This window comes from Pristis pectinata, chromosome 17 (genome assembly GCF_009764475.1).
Source record: "Pristis pectinata isolate sPriPec2 chromosome 17, sPriPec2.1.pri, whole genome shotgun sequence".
Taxonomy (NCBI): Eukaryota; Metazoa; Chordata; class Chondrichthyes; order Rhinopristiformes; family Pristidae; genus Pristis; species Pristis pectinata.
This window is the reverse complement of record NC_067421.1, coordinates 10,274,604-10,288,760: the sequence shown is the minus strand read 5'-3', so window position 1 is coordinate 10,288,760 and position 14,157 is coordinate 10,274,604. Positions and strand designations below refer to the sequence as shown.

The 14,157-nt window shown below is 43.0% G+C and overlaps 1 protein-coding gene across 1 annotated transcript in view; it reads left to right on the top strand.

The window, feature by feature from the left end:
• Nucleotides 1-8,688, top strand: part of LOC127579275 (protein HIRA) — an 87,604-nt gene extending 78,916 nt beyond the window's left edge. Inside the window, exons 21-25 of the mRNA XM_052031955.1 lie at nucleotides 257-362; nucleotides 4,514-4,636; nucleotides 5,347-5,510; nucleotides 5,920-6,008; nucleotides 7,805-8,688. Coding sequence (XP_051887915.1) covers nucleotides 257-362; nucleotides 4,514-4,636; nucleotides 5,347-5,510; nucleotides 5,920-6,008; nucleotides 7,805-7,921 — 599 coding nt within the window. The 3' untranslated portion in view covers nucleotides 7,922-8,688. The remainder of the gene's footprint in view (nucleotides 1-256; nucleotides 363-4,513; nucleotides 4,637-5,346; nucleotides 5,511-5,919; nucleotides 6,009-7,804) is intronic.
• Nucleotides 8,689-14,157: the final 5,469 nt, after the last annotated feature.

The following is a 14,157-nucleotide window of genomic DNA, read 5'->3' as shown; positions in this document are numbered from 1 at the left end:
TACTGCAGTCAATGAATGAGGTGGCTGTATTACAGAATACACTGTAACCCCAGACCATTACGCTTTGTCCAGCTATATTAAAGGATCCATTGTAATCCCTCTTCTAGGCTGTCATGTTGCAGAAGGCATTGTCTTCCCTGACCCTTCAAAAAGATGTGCTGTTCAGGAATATGGTGCAGTCCCTGACATTGCCAACAAAATAACGTGACATAATCTGTATGCTAAGCTGTAAGGTATTCTTGCGTTTTGTTCACAGGTAATGATACTACTATAACCCAATCGCTACTTACACATCACGGTGTCCCGGTCGTCACTTTGTCCAATGGCAAGTCGTACTGCTTCAACACATCCCTCTGCACATGGTAAGAAATTAAAGTTTTATTGGTTGAATATAGTCTTGTCTAAAACTGTATAAATGGGAGAAATATTTTAATAGGAGGAACAAATAATTGCAGGGTAGGGGTGAGGAACTTTGCAGGGTGTTTTGTATCAGTAAAGGAGAGGATTCCATCCAGTGCTCTACTGAGGTAGATATCACTTATACTTTTACCATTTGCCACCTTTCCTGATGTGCCAACACAGCCATTGCAACCGTTTTGCTTCCCAACCTATGTGGATGTGCGCAAGATTGAACATTCTGCCCACGTTGGGTTATTCCTAGGAATGGGGTCAAGATTTGTATGAATGCTGTTTCTTGACACCATCGTCCCTGACTTCAGAACTACCACGGTGGTTGTCCCAACTGTAATCCATCCTCCTCTCAGAGGTGAAAAGAACAAGATTCCTTAGATTGAAGTCAACCTGTTTGGCTGCAACCAGACATTCTTCATCATGGAGCCTGATAGCATTCCCCTTTTGTTTCCTGATGATTCAGGTGAGCCAGGCATTAAGCAGTCTCAGCATCTGTTTAACTAAGACAGCTGAACTTTAAACTCACTTCATCATCTAATCTCCTGTTTCCTTAACATGTCACCAGCCTTTGCCTTTACTTTTCTCCCAACACCTCGAGACCTACATTTGTGCCTTTGTTAGTTCTAGATATTCACACTTAAGTACCATCTTTACTACTTTTTCACCTGCCATCCATGCTGAGTGCTGCCTCTTACTGGTTTCACCAGGTGAATGGTTGTGTGTACATTGTGTCAGAATGTATTGAAGCCACAAGTGGCATGTTGCTACAAAAATGTGTGATGTGTCAATGAAAAAAGTGGAATAAGAACATTCACTCAGTACAGTGAAGCTCTGATAATCCAGCATCCTTGGGACTTTGGTAGTGCTGGACTAGCAGATTTTCTGGACTATTGAACGTTACTCATATTAATACACAAATGCACTTTAATTTCATTTGCTGTTTTACATATTACACAGTAGTAAAATAAATTCACCAGTGTACCGGTGAATGTAAAAGGAGCAGGAAATTTACAAGTGCCCCGGACCCTGGTTCGAGCTGCACAATTACCCCCGTTGCTGACCCCTGGTGTTCCAGACCCCAACCTCGGTTCCAACCAGACCCTTGGCTCTGGCCACACACTTCACTTGCTCACATTCCGAATTAATCAGTGAGCGAAATGCTGAACCATCTGGTTTTCTGAATGGATGCTGGATTGTTGGAGTCGTACAATGAACCAATTCAAAGCGCTCAGTTCCCATTTACAAACCCGCTATGGCTTTCTAAATCACACATTTTCCAAAGTTGCCCATTCTGATGTGTCATTAATTGGTCTGTGCTCATTTGACACTAGTGCCCTTTCCGTGTCCACCTTCATTTCCTGTTTGGTGCCAATACTGTCTGATTCCTCTGCTCCGCACCGTGTTGTCCTCTCCCCTTCTTCAATGGTTCCTCATTCTGTGATTGAAACGGTATCCAACTGTCAACTTCACAAAATGTTTTGGAATGCTCTTGTTGCATTAAATGCACCATAGAAGTGCCAGTAGGATGGTGACAAACAAATGCATTTAGTGAACTGTGAGTGAATGCCAGAATCAATAATCACATTTTTCAAATGGCATATTTGTCATGAAGTTCAGTAGCTTAATGCAAACAAAGCCACGTGGTGCTAGACATGTTCTGGCTGGCAGGCCAAGTGAATTGTATAATCTCATCTTCCCTGTAAGGTATCACCAGGTGTTGGCTACTGTCATGACAGAAAGTTGTCGTGGAGGAGATGCTGTGCTGGATTTACTAGAGTATAAGATTCTAAGGATTTAGAAGACATGACTGCATATAACAGAGTAGAGAGGATTTACTATGGATGGAATTGCTTGTAAGGCTGCTCGTTGCTAGCAATGAGGCACAAATTGAGGAAGCGTGCTCAAACATGAAAGGAGATGTTGGAAAAATGTGAAATTAAAAGGTTATTAGAAGATGGAATCAAAACCACAAAGAGCAATTAAAGGGATATCAATCCTAGCACTTGGGATGGGAACTAAGTTAGGTTACTAAAGGGAAAACACCTCAGTGATTGCAGGAGAAGAGGAGGAAATGAGATTAGTGTAATCAGCAGCCATTCTTTGGAGAGATCTAGCATGATGCGCTGAATCAACTCTTCCTTGCTGTAACATTAGCATTCATCAGGTTAGTTACTATTAACTGCACAGCACTGACAATTTATTTATGGTAAATTGAGTCCCATTATTATTCAGTAAGTAAAAAAAGTGCGCTGCGTGTGCCTAACAATGTCTGTAATGTCAGATGTAGGATAGTGAGTGCGGCAGTTCTTGATACGAGTTAGTGAACAGAGAAAGTTGCAATCTAACTTTGCAGGAGGTTGCAGTAGTGTGAGCAGTGATGAGGGATTAGTGTTGGGACACTACAGTTTCTAACTATCATAATCATATGATTCAAGGAGACCATTCAGTCCATTGTGGCTACAGTGATTCCTAGTAGGAACTAAACAATTAATTTCACTCCATAGCTCTTAGCAATGTTATTCTTTCTTTCCAAATATATATTCACTTCTCTTTAAATTTAATTTGGATTTGGTGTCTCAAAGCTGATCGATGCAATGCCTCTCTCAAAGCCTATGAAACCTGTCCTCTTGTATCAACCCAAGCTGCTTTGTCAGAGCGTTTTGCAATGCAGCTCTGTTGTGTAACTGTCTTAAGTACACGGTTTAATTTCTTGTAGCCTCAGAATCGTTCAAACAAGCTTTTCTTTAAGCTTTTTGAAGCATTCTTTTTACATCCATTGTATACCACTGTAGTCAGCTCTCTTGTAGGCCTGGAGATGAATAAACCTAAAAATATGTAACTGATACCTAGTAACTGATTTGACTAACTGGGGAGATGCCTGTACTTTCAAATAGACCAAACTCAGTAGTCAGACAATTCATAAATAGTGCTTGGGAGTGTTTTTTAAATCAGATTTAGGTATTTTGTGTGCTTGGGATTTCCCCTTGGTATAAACAGTCTATTTGTGAGCAGCACCCTAGTGCTGTATGTCAAGATAACAAACCGATCTTTCTGTTAAGTTCTTTTGCATTGGACACCCACAGAGGAAGGACCAGCATTCAGTGGGTCTGCATGAATCCCATGCTGCACAGGTGCACATCTGCACCGTGGCTTCTTCCAAAATTGTCTAGTTCTGAACACTGCTGGACTATCACATGCAAATATATTGACTAGTGCACTTTTTGATATGTTGTGATTAAGTACAATGTGTATTCCTGGTAGTTAGAAATTATTATTAATATTTGAGAATATCTCTGGTTGAGTTTCTCTTTGTGACCTAAGTTCATAATCAGAAGCGTTAATGTAATTTTTATGGTTTGTCAAAATTACAGGGTGGGAAGTGTTTGTTAAAACAACCTTGCAGTAAAAGCATCTGGTAGCCGTTGTGAAATGTTTGCCAATATGGACTTGAAAGTGAGGGTTAAGGGAACAGATTACTTTTCATATACTGTGTGTGTGTGTGCGCGTGTGTGTGTGCGCGCCGTCCAAATTGAATTATTAATGTTGTTGCATTACTCCCAAACATGAAAAGAACAAAAAAAGAGCAGATGAATTTGGGCATAGTGCTTAGTCAGAAATAAGCTTAATGAAAATTCCTGTTTGGCTGCCACTTTTGCTTCCCAGAAATCATCTACTCTAGTACCAAGCCCTCCGGGGTGCAGTATACTTCCTTTACAGCCTGTTTCTTCGATAGGCTGTCAAGAAGTCTGTGTATCCTGAAGGACTTGATGCTACCAAGTAACCTCGGAAGCAACTTTGTACGGGATATATATTGTATATTATATACTTATGCACACAGGAGAACCCAGTTACTGTTACAGCCCCATTCTTCATAACTGGGGGAAAAAATACGACCACATTATACAGATGACAGGCAGACTCCTATCCAGTAATCTTCGTAGGTGACTAATACTTCTGATGCTTGTAGGCAACTTTCCACAAACTTTTTATAAACATGTAATGATCTGATACCAAAGAGGGATGATGTGGGTAGTCCAGTAAAATTGACCCGAGTCAACCTACTCCAGGCTCTTTTATCTCATTTAAATTTTTCATTTTACAGGAATTTGATCTCAGATAAGCAGGACTCGCTGGTTCACTGTGCAGATTATCGCAGCTGTTTAACTTCTCAGGAGGCCATGTTGTGTTCTGGTCCCTTGGCTACAGTGCAGGGATGTGGAATAAAGTAAGTAATAGTGTTGCTGATCTGTCCATTGGTGAGATAAAGGGACAATCTTCATGGTTTGAATTAGACATTAAATTTTCATAGGTTGTTGATCTGGAAACTCTCCCACGATGTTTTCTGCAAGGTTGACTAATTTTATTCTCCATAGTTCAGTCTATTGATTGAAATGTTTCTCAGTTTGATCTGTATGACTGATCCAAATCCCAAATTTAACTAGCTTGCAAGGGGATCTGGCACCTCAGCAAGTTAAGCATACAAAAGCACATTGTGCAGGTGGTGCAGAGATTTTATTTTGCTGTATCCTCGCTCAATTTTTTTTCTTGATGAATTTTTGCATTGAGTGCTTTTGCTCTGTTCTTGCTGGTTATGGTGGGAGAGCCCAGTGCACACTGTGCCCTGCCCCAGACACTTTCTCCAGAGGATGATGGGAATGTGAAGCTTACTAGCACATGGAGTCACTGCGGCAAATAACATGGGTGCATTATGGAGAATCTACGTATGTACCCTGGACTGAAAAATATAAGACATGTTGATGGGGTAGGGTGGAGGAGGCTTTTGTAAATACCGACAGACAGGTCCAGTTGAATCTTCTGTTTTTTATGCAGTTGTCTGTCATTTTATGTGAAAGAATTTGCTGTATTGGCTGCAGTTTGTTGTATTGCTGTGCTGCGTTTTCATTGCTGACGGGCTGCATAATCTGTGTCTTCCAGTGCTGGACGCCAGGCTGCCAGGCTCTCCTCGATGCCCCACGTTTTACAGCGAGGGACCACACTGGCTTACCTCGAGAATCAGGTTGCAGCTGCGATGACGCTAAAATCCAGCCAGGAATATCGTCACTGGCTTCTCATCTACACCCGCTATTTAGTAAATGAAGGTGGGCGAGCTGATTGTCGTGTTGATTTAGTGATTTGAAGCACATGCACGGCAGGCACGGTAGCGTAGGGGGCAGGCACAGTAGTGTAGCAGTTAACGTAACGCTATTACAGTGCCAGCGACCCGGGTTCGATTCCGGCTGCTGTCTGTAAGGAGTTTGTATGTTCTCCCCGTGTCTGCGTGAGTTTCCTCCGGGTGCTCCGGTTTCCTCCCACGTTCCAAAGACGTAGGGGTTAGGAAGTTGTGGGCACGCTATGTTAGCACTGGAAGCGTGGTGACACTTGCAGGCTGGCCCCAGAACACTCTACGCAAGATGCATTTCACTGTGTGTTTCAATGTACATGTGACTAATAAAGATATTTATGTATCTTACATGCACACACTCTACTGACTGTTGCTTCTCATTGCAGGATTTGAGCCGCGCTTAAGAGAACTCTGCAAAGATTTGCTCGGCCCGGTTCACAACTCTTCTAGTAGCCAGTGGGAATCGACTGTTTTGGTAGGCAGCTTTTTTAAAAAAAAGACTGAATGAAAACATATATGAAAATGTGTTAAAGTTCCCACCTTCGAGAAATTAAAGTTAATCCTTCAAGCACAAATTATCAATGCAGAATAACTGGGGTACTGGGGTAAGTATTGCTGCCTGGGATCCATGGTCCTGACTGGAACAGTTGGTGCTCAGATGTTTTAATCGGGCCATTAAACAAAATCAGTGAGTGACAGTGACTCAGGGCTCCGTGGGGAGTTCCACCCCCAGCTTTGCCTTCTGACAAAGTCTGTCAGTGAATTCCAAGGGGCTGGTCCCTTGCATCCTCCCACGTGACGCCCAGCAGCCATGCAGGCCTCACTGCCTTACCTGAAGGTGCAGAGGGCACGTGAGATCGTCCTGCTGCATTCGGCCCAGTTAAGTGCATGTGTGCAGGGACCATGGGTGACGGGTCCAGTTTAGCAGGTTCTGGCCCAATATATTGGAGTATGGCTGCAGTTCATCTAATATGGCTGCAGCTCATCTCTACTGTGGCCGGACTATGACCAATACCTTCCAAGCAGTATTTTTCTCTCTGATCCACGTGCCTTCAAGAGTGCTTCTGTGTATTCTCCTGGATTTTATCATGTCTTGTTTAGTTAGAAAATGCACACTTGCTGCTAAACTGTACCGATCAGAAAACCCTTGTGCTTGCACTGAGGTAGCTGATTGCAGAAGGATTATGTTCTGTTACAAGTTAACTTATCGAGAAAAAAGACCAAAACTGTTGGTCTCTGCAAACCTGCTGGACAAGTGTGTGGACATTGAGGTCCAGACTGAAATGTCTTGAGTTTCCCTGTGCTGTTTTAATCATGGGCATGGAACTGTGGTCCAGGACATGACGCTGTCTTTAGCAGAGGAGAAGAATCCTGCTTTACCCTTTTCCTCTGGAGGCTTAAGCTTATTAATGTGTACCTTTTCTTATTAAGGCTCTGTTGTATATTGGTCAGCTGTTGGCACATACCTGTAAATATATAGTATAATTCATCCTCTCAGGGAAACTTAATAATTTCACTATAAAAACAGAATAAATTAAGTTGTTCCATTTATCCATATTCGCTTGTGCAGTATTTGTCACGTACAAGTATGTGCCATGATACAAAATTTACCCTGGTGGCACAGTGGGTAGAGCTGGGTTCATGGGTGCAATCCTGACCTCTGGTGCTGTCTATGTGGAGTTTGCACGTTCTCTCGTTCACCTGGGTTTCTTCCAGATGCTCCACTTTCTTCCCACATCCCAAAGACGTGCAGGTTCATAGGTTAATCTGTCACTATAAATTGCTCCCGGTGTGAGAGAGAATCTGGGAGGAGTTGATGGGAATTTGAGGAGAACCAAATGAGATTAGTGTAGGATTGGTGTAAATGGGAGCTTGACCAAAGGGCCTGTTTCCCTGCCTAATGACCTTGTGGCTGTAAGTTCCCTAGTTATTCAGGGAAGGTGAAGAAACGGGGGAAGGACTGGATGCTATATGAGAATCTGACTGATCAGATTTGCTGCTCCATTAGAGTGAAAGATTGGGTTCTGTAGCCTGCAATGTAAATGTGACTGAGGGACTGAATGGGGCACGAGTGCCACATGTGGCTGTGCTGGTGTGACTGAGAATGTTTGGTGCTTAAAAATCTAAAAACTTCGCCCCTAAATCTACTAAATTCCAGGAAGTGCAAGCTTAGTATGTGGAATCTTTTCCTTAAACTGTTTCGGAACTTTTCTCCTCTTATGCAAAATTCTCTGATGCTGTAGTTATTAAACCTCCTTGTTCCTTTGTCAGGGTCTTCGGAAGAGGGAGCTACTGAAGGAGATGCTTCCGGTGATTGGCCAGAACCTCCGATTCCAGAGACTCTTCACAGAGTATCAGGACCAGCTGGATCTCCTGAGGGACAAGTAGCACCGCCCAAGTAGGTGTTTGACGAGGATCTGACCGCGAACGCTCTCTGGGAGATTTGCTGAGGCCGGCCGGTGACCCCACCTGGGAGAGATGGACTTTAGAAGGCTTGGGTTTCAATCTGGGAGAAGAGTCCACATTCAGCTACACCAGGCTGGCCCACTGCAGTGGACGACATGCTCAAAGAAACAGCGCGACTGACAGTGCTGGTCTTAATGCATCACTTCACAACAAGCAGCCATGCAGTGCACGGGAGAGACGATTTGCGTCTATTCTGCGGGACATCGGTGAGCAGGGAGCCAGTACTACATCCAGAGAATGGTTGCAAGCGACTGAGGTTAACATCTCCAGCCATCGTGAGACGAGCACTGGCCTCCCTACTTGCCAGATAGTGACTTTGCAGTCCTTGCTCATTTTATAAACTACCAAGTCCAATGCTGTACAACACTCAGAAGTTTACTGCCTGTTCCTTGCCTTGGAGAGGGAAGGACAACACAACTGAAAGCTGTCAGTCTTCGAACCTTTGGTTAGAGGATGAACTGCTGAGTTCAGACTTTTCATGGTGTAGTTTTCTGTTTGCCTGATGTACTAAATTACACACTTGTTTAATGTATGTCCTTGTTAGATGTGTGAATGGGGAGAAAAGAATTCTAATGAGCCACCATGGGCATGGCAGAGATGTACAGAAACCTAATTCGCCCTTTGGTACCTTTTAACTTTATACAGGCAAATTTTTCGTCTTTTTTATAAAATAAAGATAGAATATTGCATTGCTGTTTCTCCCTTCTGGATATAAAGCCTCTTTGATTTGCAGGTAAGACGTTGCCCATCAGGCATCGAGAATGCACCTTCCTGACAGAGAGGTGCGGCTGGCTGCAGCAAGCTGCTGAATCCTGGGTTTGGACGGAGGGAGCGGATTGCACCAACTGGGTTGGAAAATGTTGAAAGCTGACACATTTCACAACGAGGCAGTTGCATAGAGCCCAGGATGCTCAAGATCGCCTTTCAATTTGCAATAATTGGCCTGCTGCAGCCCACGTTTGAAATCACCCAAAGCCTGAAGGCTGCTCTTTTGGTTTCCCACTGCACTGAATGCACCTTTCTTTGCTCTGGAAAATCCAAAGAAAAGCCAAACCGCCGTGCACTTAGAACAGAGAACAGCACAGGAACAGGCCCATTGGCCCGTGATGTCTGCGCCAAATACGATGCCAAATTAAACTAAATCTCTCCTGCCTGTACATGATCTGTATTCGTCCATTCTGATTAAGCCTTGTGATGAGGAACTGGAGCAGAATTAGTGTAAATTGGGCAGCGATGCCTTTGAATGAAGAAGCATTATTGGTTTTCCAAATACAGTGCAGGTACTCCCCTACTGGTGCTGTGTGTCAGGGCCAGAGGTTTTGTCTGAGTCACCCTGTGTACCACTGAAACGTCTGAATAAAGTGAGTCCTTGATAACTTGGTGCCAACAAGGATGCACACACACATAGACACTGACCTGAGCATTTTAGTTGGCCTCAACATCCCTCCACTGGGGAGGGGAAACATTTAGGCTGTTCCTGTAGAGGACATTTCAGTGGTTACTGCATGTTGCAGGGTGTGACGAATCATTAAGTTCAGGATTGGATGTAGCTACGATAGCAATAGAGAAATAGGTGATGGAGGTGAGGCATTAACACCCGAGTAGTTGGGCCTAGCACATTACTGCGAGCTCAAACCTGTACTGAACCAGGAGATGATATATGTCAGGTCAGTGTGTTGAATGGGGGAAAAATACATTTATATAACACTTCCTCAGTTCTTTACAACCAATGAAGTATTTCCAAAACTGGTCGATGTTGAAGGCAGGGAATGTCTTGTAACTTAGGCACAGCAAGATCCCACAGAGTAATGAAATGAACACCAGATAGCCTCTTTTAGTGAGACATGAGAATGCAGATGCTGTATTCGAGAGCAAAAGAAATATTCCTGGAAGAACTCAGTTGGTCGAGCAGCATCTCTGGAGGCAAAGGATCATTGACATTTCAGGTTGAGACCCATCGAGTACTGATGCAGGGTTTCAACCCGAAATGTGGACTGTCCCCTTACCTTCACAGGCGCTGCTTGACCTGCTGAGTTCCTCCAGCAGTTTGTTTTTTGCAACCTGTTTTGTTTAGGGTAAAATTGCTCCCGACACCAGGAATATTTTCTCCAGATAATTAGGTTTGAGAACATAGATGAGCCCTGCTTTAATATCCCATCCAAAAGTCAGCACTTCTGCTCATGTGGCCTGCTGACTGTACTGCACTGGGTTGTCAGCCTACATTGCAAATGGACATCCAAAATTAGCAATACATTCTAAGAGACGTATTTCTATTTTGAATTTCCTTCATAGGCTTTATTTGGGATAAAGTGTGATTATATACAGGTGAAATATCAATGAGTTCCATTGTCTTCTGTCTACTTTGAATAAAGGGTCTCTGAGGTTATAATATTTACACAAATCAAATATCTTAGTCCTCACACCCTCATTTGTCAAAAATGAGCCAAATTTGGATCAATAGATAATTGTATGATAAGGGGATTGTGACGCATGACTTGCTGGATTCCTGTCAGATGAGGGCAGCAGAATGCTGCAGATAATAGACCTGCTGCTCAAAGCACCAGCGAACTGGGTTCAATCCTGATTTCGGGCGCTCTCTGTGTGGAGTTTGCATGTTCTCCCTGTGATGACAGTTCTCCAGTTTCCTCCCACATCCCAAAGACGTGGGTTGATAGTTTAATTGGTTGCTGTAAGTTGCCCCTGGTGAGTGGTAGAATCTGGGGGGAGTTGCTGAGAATGTGGGGAGCGCAGGTTACAGGGAAAATAGGGGGAGAGGGGGATAAGAATGCCCTGAGAGCTGGTGTGTTCTCGAGGCCATTCAGCCCATCGTTCTATGTCATATGGAATGTGGATCGGGTGGGGTGGGGGTGAGTCAGCTCATTGAGCTGCACACATCCAGAAAAGTGTGTGTGTGTCTGGGGGGGGGGGGGGGGGGGGGAGGGGAAGGAGTGGGAGGTGCTGGTGGTGGGGGGTGGGTGGAGGTTTGCATGCAGTGAATCCAGCCTGTAGGATCCAGGCAAATGAAACATTGAGTTCTTAAGGAGTGATAAAATTCTGATCATCAACCTGAAACATTACTTTTGCTGGAAAAAAAAATCAAATAAAAATCCTGCAGATCCTGGAAACCTAAAATAAAACAGACCACAGGAAAAACTCAGCACGTCTGGTTGCGTAGGTGGGAAGAGAAAGAGAATTAACATTTCAGGTCGGAGAACCTGATCCTTCCCAGTTGTGATGACGGCTGGTGGAATGGGCTCAAGGGTTAAATGGCCCATCCCTTCATTCCTTTGCCACTGGAACGATCTGTATATTTCAATTTTTATGTATAACATAGTGCATTTCAAATATTGCAACACCATGGCTGAATTACACATACCCACTTAAGCAAAATAACAACAGAAGTTGACTTCTCTCTTTTGAAGTGTTCGGAGTCTATTCTGGGTGTCATTTGTGAGCAAAACATTTGTGAGTAAGAGACCCTGACACTTCATCCACCAGAGGGCAGCAATTGCTCAGTTTTGGAGTTGGCTTTCCGATGTACCAGCAGATGTGACTTTCAGTTCCTCATCTTGTCAAACCAAGAACAAATATAGTTTACTTTAAAATGCAATCTACCAACTGTAGGTAGGTGCACTGGATTCCCAGATTTGCTGTCCAGTATATCATGTTCATGTGTGTCCTAATAATCTTCAGGAAGAGATAGAATGCTCTATATGTATATCCTGTACCTTCAGAGACTTATCAACTACTGGCACAGGTATAGTATTGATCAGATGCAAAATAAAGCAATTATCCCAATTATTTCAAGCTTCTGACAACCCTATTCTGCCATCATCTTCCTCCTTGCTAAGTTCCAAAATGTCAACATTTCCAGAAGTATTTCTCCTCAGCCCCATGCCAGATTTCACTTTCTTTCATGGGTGAGGTGAGTAGAACCTACCAGCTGCATTGGCCCCTGTATTAGCCCTCTAGCTTGATCTGATAATGGAAATGCTATGTTTTTAATCATTTTTAAAATGGCAGGTATTGGAATGGGAAAGCAGCTAACTGCAGATCCTGAGAATCTGAAACAAAAACACAATGTGTTCGAAATATTCAGCAGGTCAGGCAGCATCTGTGAGAGAGAAACAGCAGAGATGACCTCTCAACAGGATAAGGGAAAGTTAGAAGTTGGACATGTTCTAAGTTGTAGAGAGGTGGAGGGCACACAGAATGTCTGATAGTGTAGAGGCTGAAAGAAACTGAATGACTCATGGTGGTGCTGGCTGAGAGAGAGAGGTGAAAGCTTCCTAATCCCAGCTGATCTGGAGGAGGTGTAAAGAGAAGTAAATGAATGAGAACATAGGAGCACGAAAACAGAACAATACTATGGGTATGATATTCAAAATGCTTTAGTTGCTGGAAGTAAAAAAAAGGAATGGTAGCTCATATATTACCTGCAGAGAGGGAGAGACATTAATGTTACAGGCTGATGACCTTTCATCAGTGCTGGCAGGTTCTGATACAAACTGGAAAGAATGGCGATCTGAAATTGTTGCATTCAGTGTTGTATTCTGTAATTGGAAGATGAGCTGGTGGTTCTTGATTTAATTCTAGGTTTCATTGGAAGAATATGGGAAGCCGAGGGGATGGAGTGCCAGGGAACTGGAAGCTCAGGGTCACTTGTCGACCGAAGGGAGATGATCTGCGAAACAGTCACCTGATCTGTGTTTGGTTACTCCATTCTAGAGGAAGTCGCTGAATGCAGTACATTAAATTAAAAGAAAGCCAAGTGAATGACTGCGTGTTGGAATGGAGATACTTTGTTGCACTGAAGTTAAAATGCATGGCAGTTGTTTCAAAGGGATGGTGCTTTATTCAGCAATCCACAAAGACCATTTGATTTGAAATTTTGAACCTACCACTGTAACCAAGTTTGCCCACCTGTCCTGATATCCCCTCTATAAGGCTTCCTGACAATTTTTGTTTGATGACACTCCATTGAAGCACATCACAAACACTTTACTGTGTTAAAAGCATAATGAGTTTTTTTGAGATGTTATTGGCTGGCCAGATGAATTGTGTATTCAAGTGTCGCAAAGGTCAAAAACATAAAAATGCCATCACTTCTAACGAACTTTGAATTGTTAAGAAATCGTCATTGATAAGACAACACCTCGCCTTCCATAGAAATGACATAATATAACCTTCAGACCATTTCACGGTCTTCAATTAACTCTCTGCCCAGATGTGGCAGGAGGGACTGTGTAGGGATTCCCTTCCAATGTAATTTCACAGCACAGACTGATTTGAAGAACTTTGAAGTAAAAGTACCAGGAGTTTAGATCTTTTAACCTTTATCTAGAGATTGGGGTGGTGCTCCTGCTACAGCTGCTGCTTCAGTGCTAGAGACCCGGTTCAATTCTGACCTTGGGTGCTCCCTACGTGAAGTTTGCACAATCCCCATGTGACAGTGTAGGATTCCTCTGAGTGTTCTGCTTTCCTCCCACATCGCAAAGTTACCTGTTTTGTTAGGTTAACTGGTTGTTGTAAAATTTCCTCTGCTGTGTAGGTAAGTGGTAGAATCTGGGGCGAGTTGATAAAAACACGGGAAGAATAAGAAATGGAATAAGAAATGGTTGTTGGTCAGTGCGCTGACGGGCCTGTTTCCTGCTGTATATTTCTATGACTATGAGATGAGATTATTTATAACATTATTATTACAAATATTATTTTGCTTACATACTTTATTTTGAGAAATAACCATTTCTGCCCATTTGCAATTTTTGGATTATTTATCGGAAACTTCCGGATAGTTGTATTCCTCTGCACCCCTGCATCAAATTCAGAGAAATTAGGGAGAAACGTTGCACCTTTGACTTGAAGCTGAAGTACTTAAGTTGCTAACAGAGCAAGGCTATTTTGTTGACATCTTAACTTGCTCTCAGTGAATGGTTTCCGCTTTACACCACCTATAACACGTAGTAAGATGTGGGCAGGAAGAGAATCAGACCCGCATGGGGTTTATTTCTAATTATATACTAAGGATGTCCAGCAAAGGTAAAGAACATACTTCTAAGCCATGATAATATATTGGGAACAATTTTTTCCTGATCTCTGTATTCTCAGTTCCAATAGAATCCAACGGCGCCAATGGAAATAAATGTGATATGATCACA